Consider the following 19,271-nt stretch of genomic DNA (forward strand, 5'->3'; position numbering starts at 1 on the left):
CTTAAAAGAGAATTCAAGCTGTATCATGACTGAAATTTTAAAAAAGCTTTCAACAATGAAACAGTACCATAAATTATATATTCCAGGAACAAGCAACAAGTATTGTGAGTTAGTGCTCTTGGAATAAAAAAAGTAATGAAATTCATTTATATGGATTTGACCATGAATTTCTGGCAGTTAGGCTAGAACCATAAATGAAAATATGTTCAGGGTTTTTCTCCTTCAGGTTAATTCAAAAGATTTTAGGAGAAAAGAAAAACAGATAAATAAACCAAATGTTCGTGCTAATCTTTAGAATGAAAGAATATTATAAAAATATCAACATTTTGCAATTAAAAACTTTTTTCATAAAGAAGGATTTTCAATGTATTGCAAATCAATAAATTCTCAATATGTGCATAGGAAAATTACCTTAATTAACAGAAGCAAAAAAGAATCTGAGCAGCCTTCAAAATCAGCAATAAATCTAATTAAACCTTGTGACCCTGACAATGGCAAGCAGGAGACCCCATCTCCTCCCAACCCGGCAAAGAGGTACCCTAGTGGCCCAATGGGTGGAGTTTTGGACTCGAGACACTTATTGGCTGAGTGATCTTGGGCAGATCCTTTAATTTCAATTTGCTTTCATCTCCTCATCTGTAAAATGAGGAGGATAATTATATAGACCTCTGAGGATAGCCATGAGAATCAAATAAGAAGAATAAATGTAAAGCACTCAGCACAATGCTTTTCAAAAAACAGGGTCAATGTAAATGTTAGCTAGTAGGTTAACCTCAGTCTGCCTTAGTTCCTACATCTATAAAATGGGATAAATGTAATATTTACCTATCAATTTTACCTCTAGTTGTAAGAATAAAATGAGATAATTTTTGTTAAAAGGGGCTTGTGAATTCAAAGTGCTAAAGAAATAAATACAAATAATATTACCAGTAGACTATCTTTAGAATTTTAACACAGAATGTGTACCATACAGAAAATTTTTATCAGTTTTGCAGAAGTGAGTCATGATCATTTCCCCTTAATATAATGTAAGATGGCATTGAAAATATTCAAGTGTGTAGAAAAGACTTTTGTATAGAAAAGAAAATCTTCAGTAACAAAATCAACAAACTTTTATGTCATGTAGTTTCATAAATACAGAGTTTCAAAGCACATGAAAAACCAATTTAGATCTTCAAATGTGCAAATTTTAAATAACCATTTCTTTATAAAACTCCAAGAAATGTCATTTTTTAACTAACATACAGCTCCTTTCATATTAGTCTCATAAAATTTCTACTTTATTTTCTTTTCCTTTCTTTTTTAAATAGCAAAGACAAAGACAACTGCCCTTACCTAAGTAAAATGAACTGACTGTTACTGATAGGTTGAGAAATCAAAACTCACTATTCTACATTTATTCAATTGTCTAATATTCCTTTCTATGATTATCTGATATTTTTTTCCTTCTTCCTTGGGCATAATGAATAGATATCAGGGAAGGACCTAAATTATAAGAAGAAATTTAAAAACAATCGAAAAAAAGAAAGGAATTGACAAATGGGAAAAATTTCAAAGAAGACAAGGAAGGGTTGAATAAAAGGGATCAAGTAGAAGACTTAGCTTTGATTAAGATGGGTCATGAAATCATCCAATAGCTATTTGGGCACTGGAAGAGAAAATGATAAAGCTACAAGTTTTGAAGCATGAATAAAATGAGACAGGAAAAAGCACAATACATGGCTTTGGTGCCTCAGTAAAGGAAGACAAGATGTCATCTAACGAAGTCTTTGATATCTCAGCAAAATAAGACAAAAGGTCATTTAACAAAGTGTCTTTGGGGCCTTGAAGACCTGGAAGCAGCTTTGGAATAGCTGCTGTGAACAATGTAATGCAATGTTAATCACATGAATGAAAGAATTCCCAAACAATATTTAGTGAAGACCCAATTGAGGCTAAAAATAACCCCTTGAATTTGTAATTTTCCATTACATTACACGATTTTTTTCCATCTTATTACATGAAATGTAATTTTTTATGTAGAAACTCATATCTGAAAGAAATGTGATGACTAAATTTTGATCCTGATTCAAGAAGGAGTTGCAATGGAGATACTTAAGATGCCAAGTGATATAAAAGATAGATATTTAAGGATTTTTTTTTTTACTAGTTCATAAAATGTCCACCAAAGTTAACTAGAGTAAAATTAGCTATATTGGTGACAGGGAATTTTTTCTACTTCCAAAGGTTGTTACCTGAGATCTGGAACACTATTGCTGCATACAGTTTTATATTTCCATACTTTTTTTGAAGGGGACAAAGGGAGAGGAGAGAACAAAGAGAAGGGAACAGAAGAGAAGGAGAATTTGGGCTGTGAAGTACAGATGAGAAAATGTATCTCCTTCCTTTTGAAGAGGTGGGAGCAATGGGTGAAGAATATCAAATATACTTTCATATTCAGTTGGCATAGTTTAATTTTGCTGTCCTGTTCCCCCCTGACCTCTTTTATAAGAATATGGTTGATTGAGTAGGGAAGGGAAGAAATAGAACATTATAACAGAAAACCAAAAGATTATCAATAAAATTTTTTTAAATAATGCATGTTAAGACTAGAAACAGTATCAAAAGTAATAAAGCTAGATTGGAAGATACACAGCAAATCACTTCATATTAGTTATATGTTTTAGAAGCTTACCTTGCTTCTAGCTGTTTTATGCTAGACTGTAACTGGTATAATCGCTTGTCTGATGCTTCCTCTTTTCCTTGGGCAGATTTCATATCTTGCACCTTTAAACCAAAGAAACTAGAATATTCATTTCAAAAGCCCCATAAAATTCAGTACTTCACTACTGATTCAATGTTTTAAATTTATTGTGATACTACTATGACAAATTGAAGAAATACTTCTCAAATTATATTTGTCATAACAAATTTGTATAACAAATACACGCCATGTTTACAAAAACAAACAAAAACCTTTGTCTTTTTAAATTTTTTAACATTATTGGTAGTCTCCTTTATTTCTCCAACTTCTCCTACTAAAAGAATGCTTCTTAGATTGCTGCACATAACCTAATTATCCACTGTTAACAGATTTAGGTGAATTCTTCAGGCTACTTCCATAAAACAAATTAAGGAAATTCAACAAATTACCCTGAATTTTAATGTTTGAATACTGGCAAAAACACAAGGAAATGATCAACAAAAAAATCATGCTAATTTTAAACTATATTAGCATTTTTCAACTAGCAAATAAAAAACAACCTCAGAGTTGGGGTTAAATATACTTTCTGGGGCTTAAGGAGGTAATGGATTTATTTTAAAGTAAAATTGCTGTGCCATTATCAAAAGATGACAAGCTAAATAAAAACCTATTTTTAACATTTTATTTTGCATAAAACAAATGTCATTCAATATAGATGTTATTTATTTGTTAGATATTTGCTACACTAATTCTAACATTGTATACAATTGTATGCAAAATAGAGAAGTAATGGTACCTTTTAGGAGCGAGGCTTACCTAACAGGGAATCTCAACATCTCCCCCAATTTTATATTGGTTCTCCCATAAACAAGTTAGTATTATTAACAAAATTAATTAAACTTAAAATTATTTGAAATTTGCTTAAACAACATGATAAAACTAGCAGGATCTGGGGAAATGCATAGTGTCAGTTAAGATTATTTAGAAAGCTGATGGGGAGAAATTATCTTATAATGATGTGCTGTAAGAGGTGATATAGCATGGGGAAATTATCCTATTTCATTGATTAAATTTATTTCTTTCTTCAAATCTCTCCAAATTTTTTAGAAAGTTTCACAATTTTTTCATTTCACAAATGTTTTTATTTTTTAAAAGTTACTGGCACAACTCCTAATTCTCCTCTTAATTTTTAGAGGTCTAATTGCAAATGAAAATTTCTTATGAACAAGAACACTGATGACATGTATACAAATTCTTAACTATCTTGGAAATATATGAATACCTTTTTTTCCATCTGTCCTTGAAGGTCTTCGATTAACTTAGTCATTTCTGTCACTTTCGTTGTAGCAATTCTGAGGTCTAATTTGGTTTGCCTTAGAAAGAAAAATATAATACATGTTAAAGACAACTTAAATTTATTGAAATTGATGATCTACGAATTTGTTAACCTGTGAATTTTGCTAATGAAAAGTCTTATCATTGCACTGGTGCAATGTAACTCTAAAAAAAAAAAGTTGAAAGTCCCGAGACCTCAAATAGTTAAAGGAATAAATTAGTGTACCAAAAGGATTAACATTGAAACTATATTTGAAAAGGAAATGTGCTATGCTATTTGTCATTGTTCAATTGTGTCTGACTTTTCATGATCCTATCTGAAGTTTTCTTGGAAAAAACACTGGTTTGCCATTTCCTTCTCTAGCTCACTTTTCAGATAAGAAAACTGAGGTAAACAAGGTAAAACGACTAGGTCATGCTGCTAATAAGTGTCTGAGGCCAAGTTGAATTCAGGAAATTAAGTCTTCCAGGCTCCACTGATCCGCCTACATTACTTTTCTTTCTTGTGTTTTTTTTTCCCTTTTGTTTTAATTTATTTTCCCCAACATGACTAAAATGGAAACATATTTAAAATGATTGCACATGTTTAACTTATATCAGATTGCTTACTATCTTGGGGAAGTGGGAGGTAAGGGAGAGAGGGAGAAAAAAAAATTTGGAACTGAAAAGCTTACAAAAATGAATGTTGATACAGGGCTTATTTCCCAAAGAGATATTAAAGAAGGAAAAGGGACCTGTATGTGCAAAAATGTTTGTAGCAGCCCTTTTCATAGTGGCCAGAAACTGGAAGTTGAATGGATGCCCATCAACTGGAGAATGGCTGAGTAAATTATGGTATATAAAATTTATGGAATATTATTGTTCTGTAAGAAATGACCAGCAGGATTAATACAGAGAGGCCTGGAGAGACTTACATGGACTGATGCTGAGTGAAATGAGAAAACCAGGAGATCATTTTACACTTCAACAACAATGCTATATGAAGATCAGTTTTGATGGAAGTGGCTATCTTCAACAATGAGGATTCAAATTAGTTCCAAATGATTGGTGATGAACAGAACCAGCTACACCCAGTGAAAGAACACTGGGAAATGAGTGTGGACCACGACATAGCATTTGCACTCTTTCTGTTGTTGTTTGCTTGAATTTTTGTTTTTCTTCCCAGAAGTTTTTGCAAGAGTCAATGTTAAAAAATGCATATGTTTTGTCAATAAAAAGCTATAATTAAAAAAAAGAGTCAAAAAATGAATGTCGAAATAACTTTCCATGTAATTGGAAAAAATACCAGTGACATTTTTAATGTTTTTTTCCAAATATAAAAAGGCTATTATTCATTTTGCAATGGGATTCACCAGCTTCCCTACTGCATCTAACATATGATCTGAGATACAGAGGTTTTTAAATTTATATCCAATTTTGAGAACACATCCAAGTAAAACAAATTTTCTTATGAAATATAAATTTTAAAAATATTAAGAATTATTATTTTACATGTATTTATATTCATGTGATTATATATTCATTGGAAATTATATATATACATACATATTTATGCATGTTTTATGAATATATGATTTGACCAGAAAACGAGAATTCTAATTTTAGGTTAATAATTCTGATACCATATCTACTATATGTTTCAATATTATGGCAGTATGTTTAATTCTAGGCACTTTTTAGGAAGGATACTTTTTCAAGCTAAACAAATCCTAATTCCTTCAAAATTCATGTTGAATGGTCTTTAGTCATCTCACCAACCTGTTTTTCCTCCTCTGGAAATTTAACCACTGTCATTGTTCTTCCTAAAATGAGGCACCTCCAAATGAAGATAATGCTCCAAATGTGATCTGACAAGGACAAGATATAAAAAGCCACTTTTGTCCAGGATACTACTTCTCTTGTAGAAAGCTAAGATTGCTTCAGGATGAGACAGAATAGTGGAGCTGGTGATGCTATGTTGTGCTTCTGACCCACAGTAGATCACAGCTACTAAAATCATTAAACTTAGTTCAAAGAAACTTAGGTTAATTCATGTCATACCCAGCTTGTACTCATATGGCTTTACTAGATTCAGAGGAGTTGGATTTAGTCCTAGCTTTGCCATTTATTACCTATGTGATCACAGTTAAGTCATTTAATTGTCTTAGGTCTAACTGCTCATCAGAAAAATGAAGGCACTGAATAGGTAACATGTAATAATTTTTCCAATTCTAAAAATTATGATCTTATAATCTTAAAAAAAAAAAAAAAACAGCAGCAGCAACAACAACAGTGAAATGGAAGGGGAAAAAACAACAAAAAACGACAACCCAACATTTTGAGTATTTCAAGTTTGTAATTTCTATTGTTTTGGGAAGGATACATAGAGTTTTATCTTAATTTTTGGGCTTAAAAGGCAGCTTTCATTATATCAACTGTACTGTTATTATTTGGAAATACATATTTACGTAAAATTTAATTATAACAGTTTAATGAGTATTTGTATTTTTTAAAATATGCAGAGATAACAAAATTCAAAAAGAGAATAATAACAATACCTCATTGTTATACAAAACTTAAAAGTTAAAAAATCACTTTCTTCACAACTACTGACAAGGTAAAGCAAGGTAGTATATTTCTATTTTTCAGATAAATAAACTGATAGAAAAAGAAATTAAATGACCTATTATAACATCAAACTACTGAAGAATATGGTATTATAAAGCATGTCTTTTAAAGTCTGTATAGTTTTTTCTTAGAACACATGCTGAACAAAAAAAATGAAAATCCTGTAATTCTGAAAACAAATTTATATAAACAAAGAAATGGAATTCTGAATTCTAAAAATTCTATAAAGTAGTTGCAGAATCTAGTTTATTGTTTTGTATTTATACACTGCAAAGTTGTTGGAGAGATATTTGAAAAATATTCTTCAATATTTCATGAATCTTGATTTTATTGTATGGATATTCCTCTTATGCCCACACTCATCACAGCTCTACACAAAGTAGCAGATGGCCTTTCTGAGTTACTTTAACTGAAAAACACAACTTGAGGCCAATTTCATGATAAAGTTTCTTTCAATTTAATTAGGTTTGTTCTTGGAATTGGCAAGATCTGAAAGAGCTTGAGATCCACCAGCATAATCTTTGAGAACCTAAGCTCACCTGCAGGAAATAATAAAGCAGTAGAGTAAGACTGGGTTCAAGGAATCATGGATAAAATAAATATACGTAAAGAATGCCAATCAGATTTTCTTAGTAAAATTTCAGTTATTTAAAAGTACCAAAAATGCATCCTTCTAAATAGCTAGTTTTCTTTTTAGTTGACAATAAACATTTTAAATATTACAAATGATTTAAGAGTTTCTAATGGAAATATTCTTAGACAAAATATATAGTACTACATTTAATCAAGACCAAACATCCATTAAAGTATTTATAGATCAAAATGTTGTAAAATAATCACAAGGGAAATCTGTTCAAAAGATACAGGATGCTATGAAGACTAATATTATTTGATAAAAAATACCTGATCTAAAAGTTGTAAAAAACAATGACATTATATCAAAGATAACAACAGAAATATAAAATATAAAAATCCATGGAAGCAGTTGAGGTAAAAGAGACAAATTTATATACATATATATACATATATACACATATGTATGAACATTTAAATTAAATGAGAGAAAAAGAGAAAAATAACCATTCAGGTTATTTGGCAATTAATTAGTTAATTAGAAAATTAATGGGTCAATGTATCAAACAATACAAAAATAAAATGTGAGAAATCACTAAAATAGCAAATAAAATTAAAAACATAATAGTAAAAAGAATTTTTTAAGCAAATAAAATTTAAAAATAAGTAGAAAATTTGATTTAAGAAAAACAATTGGAAAGGTGAAAAGAAAAATAGATACATGAAACTATTTTATATAATTATTTTACCAAAAATATTCATTAAATATAACAGAAATGGATATTTACAAAAATAACAAATATCCAAATTGATAGAAAATTAAAAGCCTGAATAAATCAATCTTGGGTAGGAAAGTGATTAAGCTATTAGGAGTTGCCATGTAACTAGGTAAATCCACATAGGAATCCTACAAGATTTTTAAACTACATAATTGCCAATTTCTTTTCAAAAACAGAAAGATGCTGCTATCCATAATTTTTTGTAAAAATCTTTTATGTTTATGTTTCTCAAACTTGACAAAGAAAAGAAAAAATAAGATAGGACACTTATCATTAATGAGAATCTTATTCACTTTTCCAGTTTCGATTACCATGACAAAGATTAGTAGCAAATCTAAATCTCCTAAATTCAGCTTTCTGAACCTACATTTTCCAACATCTACATAACTTCTCTGATTTCATGGTTTTTTTCCTTCCCAGTTTCAATCCTATAGCTCATCATTGCAATATTACACTGTTGCTCCCTTGTCTTTTTGCTGCTCATGCTGTGTTAAAAGCCATCTCTGGATCACTTCCACCATCTACTTGCTTTGCTCCTATTTAAATACTACAGAACAGTGTTAGAGAAATCATATAACTTTGTTCACTGAGTTTATTAAGAATTTATCTAATTTCAACTGGGTTGTTACTACAGCAAAGTATTTCTTTTAATTCTCCCTAACTGATTCTCTATTATACTCCCCAGAACAGCTGTATACAATTTTCTTTTCTTAAGCTTCCCACATCATCCCTGTCTCTCACTCTCAACAAAGGATGTTACTTCATTTTTCACTCAGAAAATAAAAGATCAGGTGCTGGAAAATCTTTCCTCTTCCTTAGTTTACATCTCCATCTTCCTGCCTTCAGGTGGAGAGGAATATCTTTCTGAGTCCCCTCCTTTGTAGGGTATTAAGGGTACTGAAATCATCCTTGAGACTTAATTGATTCATGGGGATAAAGTCTTCAGTCAATGCATCATTTCCTACTGAATATAAGAAATTTAGCTCATCTCTATTGCTTGATTAAAGAATCATAACAGACAACAGAGATGCAAGGCAACCTAACACTGTTTAATCAACTCAGTGTCCTTGTTGAATATTCTTCCTCAGCTCAGTAAAACTCCTTTTGCTAACTGGAATCCCAATATCAAACCTTAACAATAAAGGCACAGACCTGAGTCAGTCTCTTCACAAGACCAAACCATAATAATAACTGAGAAAGGGGAAATCACCAAAAAAAATTGTCTGGTAAGGTAGAGTATCGGTAGAGATTTTCCTTCTCCTTCTCATCATCCAAAACTTTAACCCTTCCTAATTTACTGATTTATTTTCTGCTGCCTCCAAACAAGCCTAAGTCTTCTCCATCTAAGAAAAAAAAATCCTCTATCTCTACTCCCTTTCATGATCAAATCCTGAGGGAGACAATGTAATATGATAGAAAACAACTAACTCTTAAGAGTCAGAGGACCTATGTTCAAAGCCCATCTTCGATAGAAATCTGAACAAATCATTTTACTTTCTATGGCCTTAGTTTCCTTATTTGGAAAATGATTAAAACCTTTTCTATCTTACAACTTTCCTATAAATGTTAAGGACACTATCACTTCCAATCACTCAGGACTAAAACTTTAGTGTCATCCTTCGACACCTCACTTTTACTTTCCTTATATATCCAATGAATTGTAAAGTTGTTCTGCATCCACAATCAACCCTCTTATGCTTACACTTATTTTTTTCTTATATGGCCAACTAATAACTTAGTACAGGTCCATCACCTCTTGCCTAGATTATTGGTTTTTAAATTTAATTTTAAAAACTTAATTTTATTTTCAGATCTACATTTTCTCCTTCCAATCCTTTTCCTCAATTTAATAAGCAAGAAAAACAAAATCTCTGCTACAAATATATATAATTAAATAAAACAAACTCCTGAACTGGTTATCTACAAAAATTTAAAAAAAGAGTTTTAATCTATACTCTGAGAACTTAAGATCACCTTCAGGATATAATAAAGTAGTAGAGTAGTAATGTCTCTATTAGACAGTGGGTAGGATGTTTTATTTTGAGTTCTCTAGAATTGTGATTGGAGTTTCTAAACCTTTCAAAGTTGTCTGTCTTTGCAATATTGATGTTATTGTGTAAATTTTCCCCTAGTTCTGCTTATTTCACCTTACAACATTTCATATAAGTCTTTTCAGGTTTTCCATCACATACTATATATATGTATGTGTGTGTGTGTGTGTGTGTGTGTGTGTGTGTGTATTAATGAGGTGTGTGCATACACACAGACACACACACACACGCTATAATTTGTCCAGAAATTCTGTTTCCAAATCCTTGACATTACAAAAAGAACTGTTTGTTACAAATATTTTTGCACATAAAAGCACTTTTCCCCTTTCCTTGGTTTCTGTAGTATATAGACTCAATAGTGGTACTCTAGGTAAGAGGGGAAATATAGTTTAGTAGGTTTTTTAAAGGACAGTTTTAAGTTACTTTCCAGAATGGCTAGCTGACAGCTCTATCAACAGGTCATTCATTAATGTACCTATTTTCCTATCACAGCCTCCTTGTAGCATCTGTCATTTTCCTTTTTTTTTTTTTTTTTTTTTGACAATTTAGCCAATCTGAGATTGTGAATTGGAAACTCACAATTGTTTTCATTCAAATTTCACTAATTATTGGTGACTTAGAGCATTTTTATATGGTTATTTATAATCTCAATTTCTGCTTTTGAAAAATGCCTATGCATAACCTTTGAAAACTGGGGAATTTTTACCTACAGTAACAGCCCTCTCAACGTCTCCACAGTGCTGCCAAAATGATTTTTCTAAAACAAATCTAACCATGTCACTTCTCAAATTTGACAAAGAAAAGAAAAAATAAGATAGGACACTATCATTAATGACAATCTTATTCACTTCCCCAGTTTCGATTACTATGACAAAGATTAGTAGCAAATCTAAACCTCCTAAATTCGCCTTTCTGAACCTACATTTTCCAACATCTACATAACTTCTCTGATGTCATGTTTTTTTCCTTCCCAGTTTGAATCCTACAACTCATCATCGCAATATTACACTGTTATATTTGGCTTATAGTTCTACCCTGCCAAAATCTTTCTAGATTCTGCCCTCTTACCCAACATATTATTCTTCTTAAGTTCATATTATTTGTAAATCTGATCAGGCAACTATGCTTTCAATCAAGTTAGTGGAAAAGAAAAATTTAAAAACAAAATGAAATGTGGATTCGTGGGGCAGGTACTCCACTAAAGATCTCCTTCCAAACTGACATCATCATTAATGATTAGAATTTGAGTTGTCATTCTACCAGTTCAAAATCCACTTAACTATACTATCTTTTAGCCCAATTCTTCATCTTAGCCATAAGAACAATATGAGATACTTTGTCAAATACTTTGATGAAATCTAGGTATAAGTTTAAATAAGTTAAATAAACTGACATAGTATATAATAAAATAAACTGATATAATATATAAACTGATATCAGTTATATCAGATCTAAACTAATATAATATAAATATAATATAAACTGTTATATCAGTCTGATAGTAACATCTATCAAGCATGACCTATTTTTTGTGGGGGAAGCTGTATTGGTGTTTTTAATCTCTACATTTTAAAAAAATGTTCATAAAACCATCCCTATTAGACATCCTAAAATTGTTTTGAAATGAAGCCAATCTAGCTATTTAAAAATATATATATAACTCTAAAATAAAATTATTAATTAATATCTTTTTTTTTTTTACCTACATATTTAGAATTGGCTAACTTCCTTCATTTCCTTGTTCTGAAAATAAGGAAAAGATTTACCCTCTTCTGTCCTAAAGAACTTCATTCATTTTTTAAGATAATGATGTCCCTCCCTCCCTCCCTCTCTTCCCCTCTCCCCCCTCCTTCCATTTCTCTCTCTCTCTCTCTCTCTCTCTCTCTCTCTCTCTCTCTCTGTCTGTCTGTCTCAGGACTCTTTTACAATTAAAAATTATTGAAGAACTTATATGTGCCTTATATCTATCAACATTTGCTATATTTAAAATTAAAATTAAAAGATGTTACTATTATTGTGAAAATAATTTTGATCTTGCAGACTCTCTAAAAGAGTCTCAAGAGACCTTAAGGGACTACTGTTTAATACTTTGAGAATTGTTTCTCTAAAATATTAGAAAGATATCTGAGAAAGTACCGATAATGCATGAGCAATTGAACTCCCAAAATATTTTAGAATGTTATCTAGTTCTGGTCATTTCAACCATCAATAAAAATTAAGTTTATGAAGATCTTATTCCTCCTCTTGTTTCAAATTTTGACATTTTGTTCCTGAGAGTTTCCTATTATTATTAGGTCAACTTTTTACATAACAGTTTTAATTCATGGGATCCCATATACCCTTCTTTGTACCATCTTAATTCTGTTCTCCCTAAAACTAGGATACCTGCCAATTTGTTGTTCAAAATAAGAATCAGAATATCAGTTCTCGCCATTTTTTTCCCTACTTTTTGAAGGCTTAATTTGATCTTAAGGAAAGCCCCAAATTTATCAACTGCTCTTCTTTTGGCAGGTACAGTACTTTTCAGATGTCCAGATTAACCATTAACAAATCTTTGCTTTTTTATGCATTTATCTTGGAATAAAATTATAATATTTAGTACTCATAATCTGAATCATTATGAAGCATTATACCACTATGATCTAGTCAACCTGTCACATGATTGACTGAACTAGTCCAATAATAACTTTTAAAAAAATAAAACAAAACAAAAACCCTAAACTCTAAACTTTGGCAGTTTGACAATTAACTCTGCTGGTTAACTTAAATTCTTTCATTCAAATTAGGCTCAATAAACAAATTTGAGCACCTATATGTTCAAGGCACTGTTCCAGGAACTAGTAATAAAAATACCCAAAATATTACCTTTAAGGAGAATTATATTTCACTGGAGTAATACATCACATGCACTTAATACAAGGAAATTCGAGTGGGTAAAGAAGTCTTTGTGTATGAGCTGATAGTTAAATTGAATCTAGAATAAAGATTAAGGGCATGTAAGTCAGTGGGCAAAATGTTAAATTTTGTGAAGAGCTAGCTAGTCATCTTGGTACAAAGATTATTATTTTGACATTTTTTTGTTGAAAATAGAATAGAGAAGGGAGGGGCAGCTAGGTGGCGCAGTGGATAGAGCACCAGCCTTGAAGTTAGGAAGAGTGGACTTCAAGTCTGACCTCAAACACTGAACACTTCCTAGCAGTGTGACCCTGGACAAGTCACTCAACCCCAATTACCTCAGGGGAAAAAAAAAAGAATGGAGAAGGAGAAGGGAGAGACCAGATTTAAGTAGACCAATAAGAAGCCAAATATGATCACTGAGATGAAGGACAATAAAAGACTACTGAAATAGGGTAGTGGAATGTCAGTAGAAAGAAAGATGGATGCTAGAGATTTGTGGAGATAGAAATTACAAGGGAAGTGACTGAATACTAAGGATGAAAGCCAGAGAAGACTAAAAAAAATAATGAAACTCTGGGTGCCTAAAAAAACTTTCACCTTTGAAAGAACAGTGGTGTCCTCAACAGAAACAGAGAGATTTAGAAAGTCATGTTTTAAGAGGATGGATAATGGTTTGGAGCCATGTTGGAAAAGTAACAAACTAAGAGCATTTTAAGTTACTGTCATCTTTTACTTCTGCTTTTATCTAAATATTTTTGAAGATTTTGTTTCTTATTACTAGCAGGTATTTAAAAACAGTGTGATAAACATAATGGAAAATAAATACTGCTTCATTATTCATTCTATCCTTTAGCAAAATATAGTGCCCTTCCTTATCTCTTTTGATTAGATCAATTTTTGCTTTAGCTTGATCTGAGATCAGGATGGCTACCCCTGCTTTTTTGACTTCACCTGAAGCATAGTAGATTTTGCTCCAACCTTTTACCTTTAACCTGCATGTATCACCCCGCTTCAGGTGTGTTTCCTGTAAACAACATATTGTAGGATTCTGGCTTTTAATCCATTCTGCTAACCGCTTCCTCTTTATAGAGGAGTTTATCCCGTTCCCATTTATGGTTAAAATGACCGATTCTGTATTACTTGCCATCTTGTTAACCCCGGTTTACACTTTTCTCCCTTCTTTCCCCTTTCCCCCCTTCCCAGTATTAAGCTTGTGAGCACCACTTGCTTCTCACAGCTCTCCCTTTTTTAGTATCCCTCCCCCCACCTTAGAGTTCCTCCCCCTATCTTACCCCTTTCCCTCCCAGTTACCATATTCCCTTCCACTTAGCTTATTCCTTCCCTTTTCACTTTTCCCTTCTCACTTTTCAATGAGGTGGGAGAAGTTTCACCATAGATTGAATATGTCTAAAATTTTTCTCTTAATGCCAATTCTGAAGGCAGTAAGATACCCACTATATTCATCCCCCTCCATTCTTTCTCTCAGATATAATAGGTTTTCTTTGCCTCTTCATGAAATGTAGTACCCCCACTTTACCCTTTTTCTGGTACAATGTCCTTTCCACTTCTAGTTTCTAGAACAAGGTATACATGTATTCTTTATACATCTTTATAGCTGAAATATAGTTCCCATTGAGTTCTTTTGTTCTGTGGAATTTTTTTCCATTTCACCAATTTTGTTTTTTAGAGAGCTATTTTCTGTTTCCAGTTCACCAATCCTATTTTTCAAGGATTTGATTTCTTTATCCACTCTCTCTTTAACTGAATGGGATGACTTCTCCAGACTCTTTTGCCAAGTCTCCCTCTCCTTTTGCCAAGCTTCCCTCTCCTTTTCCCAAGCCTCACTCTGCTTTTCCCATTTTTCTTCTAGCTCCCTTGTGAGAGCCTTTTTAATTTCCTCCATGAGATTCATCTGTGCTGAGGAACATATGATCTCCTTTGGGGATTCACCTGGGGACTGTTTGTTTTTAGTCTCCTCAGGATTTGGAGTCTGCTCTCTATCTGTGTAGAAGCTGTCAAGGGTTAAAGTCTTTTTCAGTTTCTTGCTCATTCTGTCTATTAATCAGAGACAAACTACCAAAGAAACAGAAGAAAAAAAAACCCTTGAATGGAGGCTGCTTCCTTTGGGGGAGGGGCTGGGTGTTATTGCCGAGCTTTTTCTACAGAGTGCGGGGGGCAGTAGTGAGGCCCTAACAGGACAGTGATGGCTGTGCTGCGTCTGTGCTCTGAGACTCTGAGAGTGTGCTGAGACACTGTGGGGGAGGGGTGGCCAGGTCCCGGGAGACTCCAGCTGTTTGGGGCTGTATTCTTCACCCCCAGTGCTTTTAGCTTCTCTGCTGGGCTGCTGACTTGCTGCCGGAGCAAAGTATCTAATCCTGTAGCAAAGCTCTCCCAGCAGAGACGGCTGCGATCACGCCCCACCCCCTCTCTGCTCTGCTCGGCTCTGAGCTGCTTTCTGTGCTCTCGCTGCAGCTGCTGCCCGCAGTCTGCTTCCGATCTAATAACCGTCCCTGCCCTCACTCAAAAACAGACCTTTCTTTACGAGTCTCAAGGATGGTTTCTCTTGGTAAGTAATTGTATGTTTTTTTTCAGTCGAGCATTAATTCAGAGGCATGAAATGAAATGGATAGTGAGAGAAAAATGCGGAGGTTACACAGCAGTGTGCCTCCTCTCTGCCATCTTGGCCGGAAGTCCCATAATGGAAAATAAAAAGTGAATTCTAGGACATTTATGAAATCAAAGAATATAACACGTGCTAAGGGCTTAATAAATTCTTTCTGACTGACTGGCCTACTATCTAAAAGAAGATCATAAAAAGGAAATCAGCTCTGTCTTTAATAAGAATGTGTACTTTAAAATTTTTGTATACAGGTTAATCATTTTGATTAGACTAGAAATCCAAAGTCCATCCTTAGGCAGATTCAGTTCAGGATGGTTTTATATGTAAAAATCAATACATAAGAAATCAAAGCCATACTTGAAAATAAATTTAAATCAAATTGGATATGATAATTATCACATGATTAACAAAACTAAGCAAACAGTAATCAAAACATTCACAAGGTTTAAATGATTCATAAAACAAATTTTAAACACATTCGAAGACATATTTTAAAGCACAACAAAATTGCTTGAGAAGCAAAATATGCATCTTATTATATATATATACTCATTTTCTCATACTCATTGAGTGTATTTATATATATATATGTATATATATACATATATATATATACTCAATTATATATATAATTGATTCAAATTCCATTAATTTGGAATGAGTGATAATTCAAACATGTTAAACTGAAGTTTTTCTCTAAACTATCTCTGAATATAAACAAGTCAATAATGATTCAAAAAAATTAAAGATGGTATGTGATTGAGATGGGATTTAGATGATGAAGTACAGTAGTTCAAAATCACTGGGATGTGCAGGATATGACCAAGTGTGAGAATGTTCATCACGTGTGAAAGGTGTCATTCCTCTTCTCAAAGAAGACTAGAGATTGGACTGGAAACAAGTGTGGCAAAAAGTGGAAGGCACAGAGAGAGTCAGAAGGGAGGTTCTGTTATGCAATTTGTCTTCTCTCTGAAGCCTGGAGATTAGGCAGAAAATGGAAGTGAAGTTAAAGGAAATCTGCTCCTCCTGGCACAAGAAGTTCTCCACATTGAGGCTGAAAGAGCAGACTGACAGCAACAGGAAGCAGAAGCTACCTTGTGCTGGCTCAAGTAGAAATTATTCCACTGGCCTCTTGCAGGCTTCCCTCGGGGACACATGAAGCAGGAGATGGAAGGGTCTTGGTTAGAGAAAGGTCTTGCTCATTTTCTCTCCTGAGGCTAGAAGGCACACACAGCAGAAGTGGTAGTCTCCCAGCAAAGAGAGGAGTTTATAATTGATCCTAGAAACAACAGGGAGCTACCGGAGCTTTTAAGTAAAGGTAGTAATTGACATGATTAAATCTGTTATTAATATCACTCTGGTAGAGGAAAAGTGAGAGATTTAACTAGGGACACTAATTAGCAGGTTAATGAAATGTCCAGTCCAGAAGTAATGAAAACCTGAAACAGTGTTTGTGGCATGAGTGGAGAAAATGATACGGATTTGAGAAACGCTGTGGAAGCAGACCTGACAAGACATGGAAAATGACTAGATATGGGAGGATAAGAGAAAATGATGTCAATGTAATAATAATAAATCATATAATCACCTGTTTTACATAAAAGGAAATTGATATCCAGTAATTTGGCCAATAACTGACATAGTTGACGGTGTTAAGGCCAGATAACATGAATTCTTTTTTCTTTTTTTAATGCAAGAAATATTTATTTTAGTCTTCCAAGAATGGGTGCCTATGTGAATAGACATATATCTTTGAAACTGCAAAGGCAGTGTTTTATTTCCTATCATTTTTTTTTAAATAACTTGTTATTGACAGAACCCATGCCAGAGTCATTTTTTTACAGCATTATCCCTTGCACTCACTTCTGTTCCGATTTTTCCCCTCCCCCAGATGTAACCTATATATGTTAAATAGGTTACAGTATATCCTAGATACAATATATGTGTGCAGAACCGAACAGTCCTCTTGTTGCACAGGAAGAGTTGGATTCAGAAGGTATAAATAACCCGGGAAGAAAAACAAAAATGCAATCAGTTTATATTCATTTCCCAGTGTTCTTTCTTTGGTTGTAGCTGCTTCTGTCCATCCTTGATCAATTGAAACTGAGTTAGCTTTCTTTATCTGAGTTAGCAGATCCACTTCCATCAGAATACATCCTCAAACAGTATCGTTGTTGAGGTATATAATGATCTCCTGATCATTTCACTTAGCATATTTCCTATCTTAAAGCACAAGTCCTTCCCCTGATTCCCCACTAATTGGATGTTTCAGAAATTACAAGACATGAATCTCAACCAGTCCCTGCCCCAAAAGAGCTTACATTCTAGAAGGGGAAAGGTAATAGAGGAGGGCTAAGGGTAAGGAACAAAAGATTCCTTTCAAATCTCAGGCTCAGATAATTTGAATTCTAAGCTAATGTTCTTTTCACTATACCTTTATTCAAGAAATATATACTTATGTCTATTCAGTTGCTCTGGTTGATGATCACTCCTATTATATTTAAAGCACAATTCAATTACGAGTTATTTTCAAACATGCCTTTAGAGGAATGAACTGATTGCTGAAGCAAATCATGCCCATAGTTTAAAATGTTCTCCATTATGACTTTCAGCTGTTGATCCTGAAAGTACTTCCTATTTGGACTAGGTAAGGACTGATTGAATTTATTTAAACTTTTAATGAATATATATCAAAATATTTTTATAATATTTTTAAATTTCTGCTGAATAAAAATGCTATCCAATCAATAAAAGACAGCTCTGTACTATTGCTTTGGATTAGATTTTAAAAAAAGTTTAATGATTATCAGCAAAGAAGTACTACAGGTAGGATATGATTATAATTAATAGCTGACAGTTATTTTAAGCATACAAAACTTCTAATACAATGAATAGGACACAATAACAATATACTAGTAAAATGCTGGTAATGAAAAAATGCCAATTACATCATGAACTACCAAAAACAATCACTACATTTATTTAATAAATGGAAGAAAATATGGCAAAGAAATCTGATAACAAAAATAATTTCTGGAAGCTTAATATGATATTACGTAAACATAGGAACTTTCTATTTCATCATCTGGGGAACTCCTATGATCAATATATATGCAATTTTCTAGAACTTAGCAGATATATTTCTACAGAAAGAAGTACCTATGGCACAAAAGTTAGTTGACTTGCCTACAGTTGAATATACAGTAAGCAACAAGGTATTCAAACTGACTGAGAGCTCTATCTACAAGGCTAAATAGTCTTAACATATTATCAGGACAAAATGTATTCCACTGACCCTGTCAAAAACAATTCTTTGAAGCCTTATCATGATTCTAAGTTCATTTTGAAATGCTACCATCATTGGAAGACAAATCTTGGAAAGTGAAGAAATCTGAGTTCTAATTTCTGACTACAGGGTTTAGGAGATATGTCAAGAAGATTCCAATGGCTCAGGCCAAATGGGAGGACAATTCTCTTAGGAATATAGTCACAGTCTCTTCATGTTCCTTAAACAAGAAAAGGCATTATGAAAATAATAATAATAATAAAGGTATTTGAAAGAATTCTTATTTTTAAAATACCTAAGTTGTTTGCGTAGTTGCTCAATTTCCACATTCTGCATAGTTACTGTTTTCAGAAACTGTTGGTTAGTCTGTAAGAAAAAAATACAAATTTAAGAATTGTATATTTAAGGCTGATTTTTATGGACTTATTATAAGATAAGA

At 32.7% G+C, this 19,271-nt stretch overlaps 1 protein-coding gene across 4 annotated transcripts in view; it reads right to left on the minus strand.

Moving 5' to 3' along the window:
- Positions 1-19,271, minus strand: part of SCLT1 (sodium channel and clathrin linker 1) — a 186,011-nt gene that overhangs the window by 104,918 nt on the left and 61,822 nt on the right. For all 4 annotated transcript variants that reach the window (XR_007948243.1, XM_051965365.1, XM_051965367.1 and 1 more), the window contains exons 9-11: positions 19,128-19,198; positions 3,966-4,056; positions 2,675-2,766 (exon numbers count right to left, since the gene is read on the minus strand). Coding sequence is in view for 3 of the 4 variants with exons in the window: in XM_051965365.1 (XP_051821325.1) it covers positions 2,675-2,766; positions 3,966-4,056; positions 19,128-19,198 (254 nt within the window). In the remaining variant the exon portion in view is untranslated. The remainder of the gene's footprint in view (positions 1-2,674; positions 2,767-3,965; positions 4,057-19,127; positions 19,199-19,271) is intronic.

This window comes from Antechinus flavipes, chromosome 6 (assembly GCF_016432865.1).
Source record: "Antechinus flavipes isolate AdamAnt ecotype Samford, QLD, Australia chromosome 6, AdamAnt_v2, whole genome shotgun sequence".
Lineage (NCBI taxonomy): Eukaryota > Metazoa > Chordata > Mammalia > Dasyuromorphia > Dasyuridae > Antechinus > Antechinus flavipes.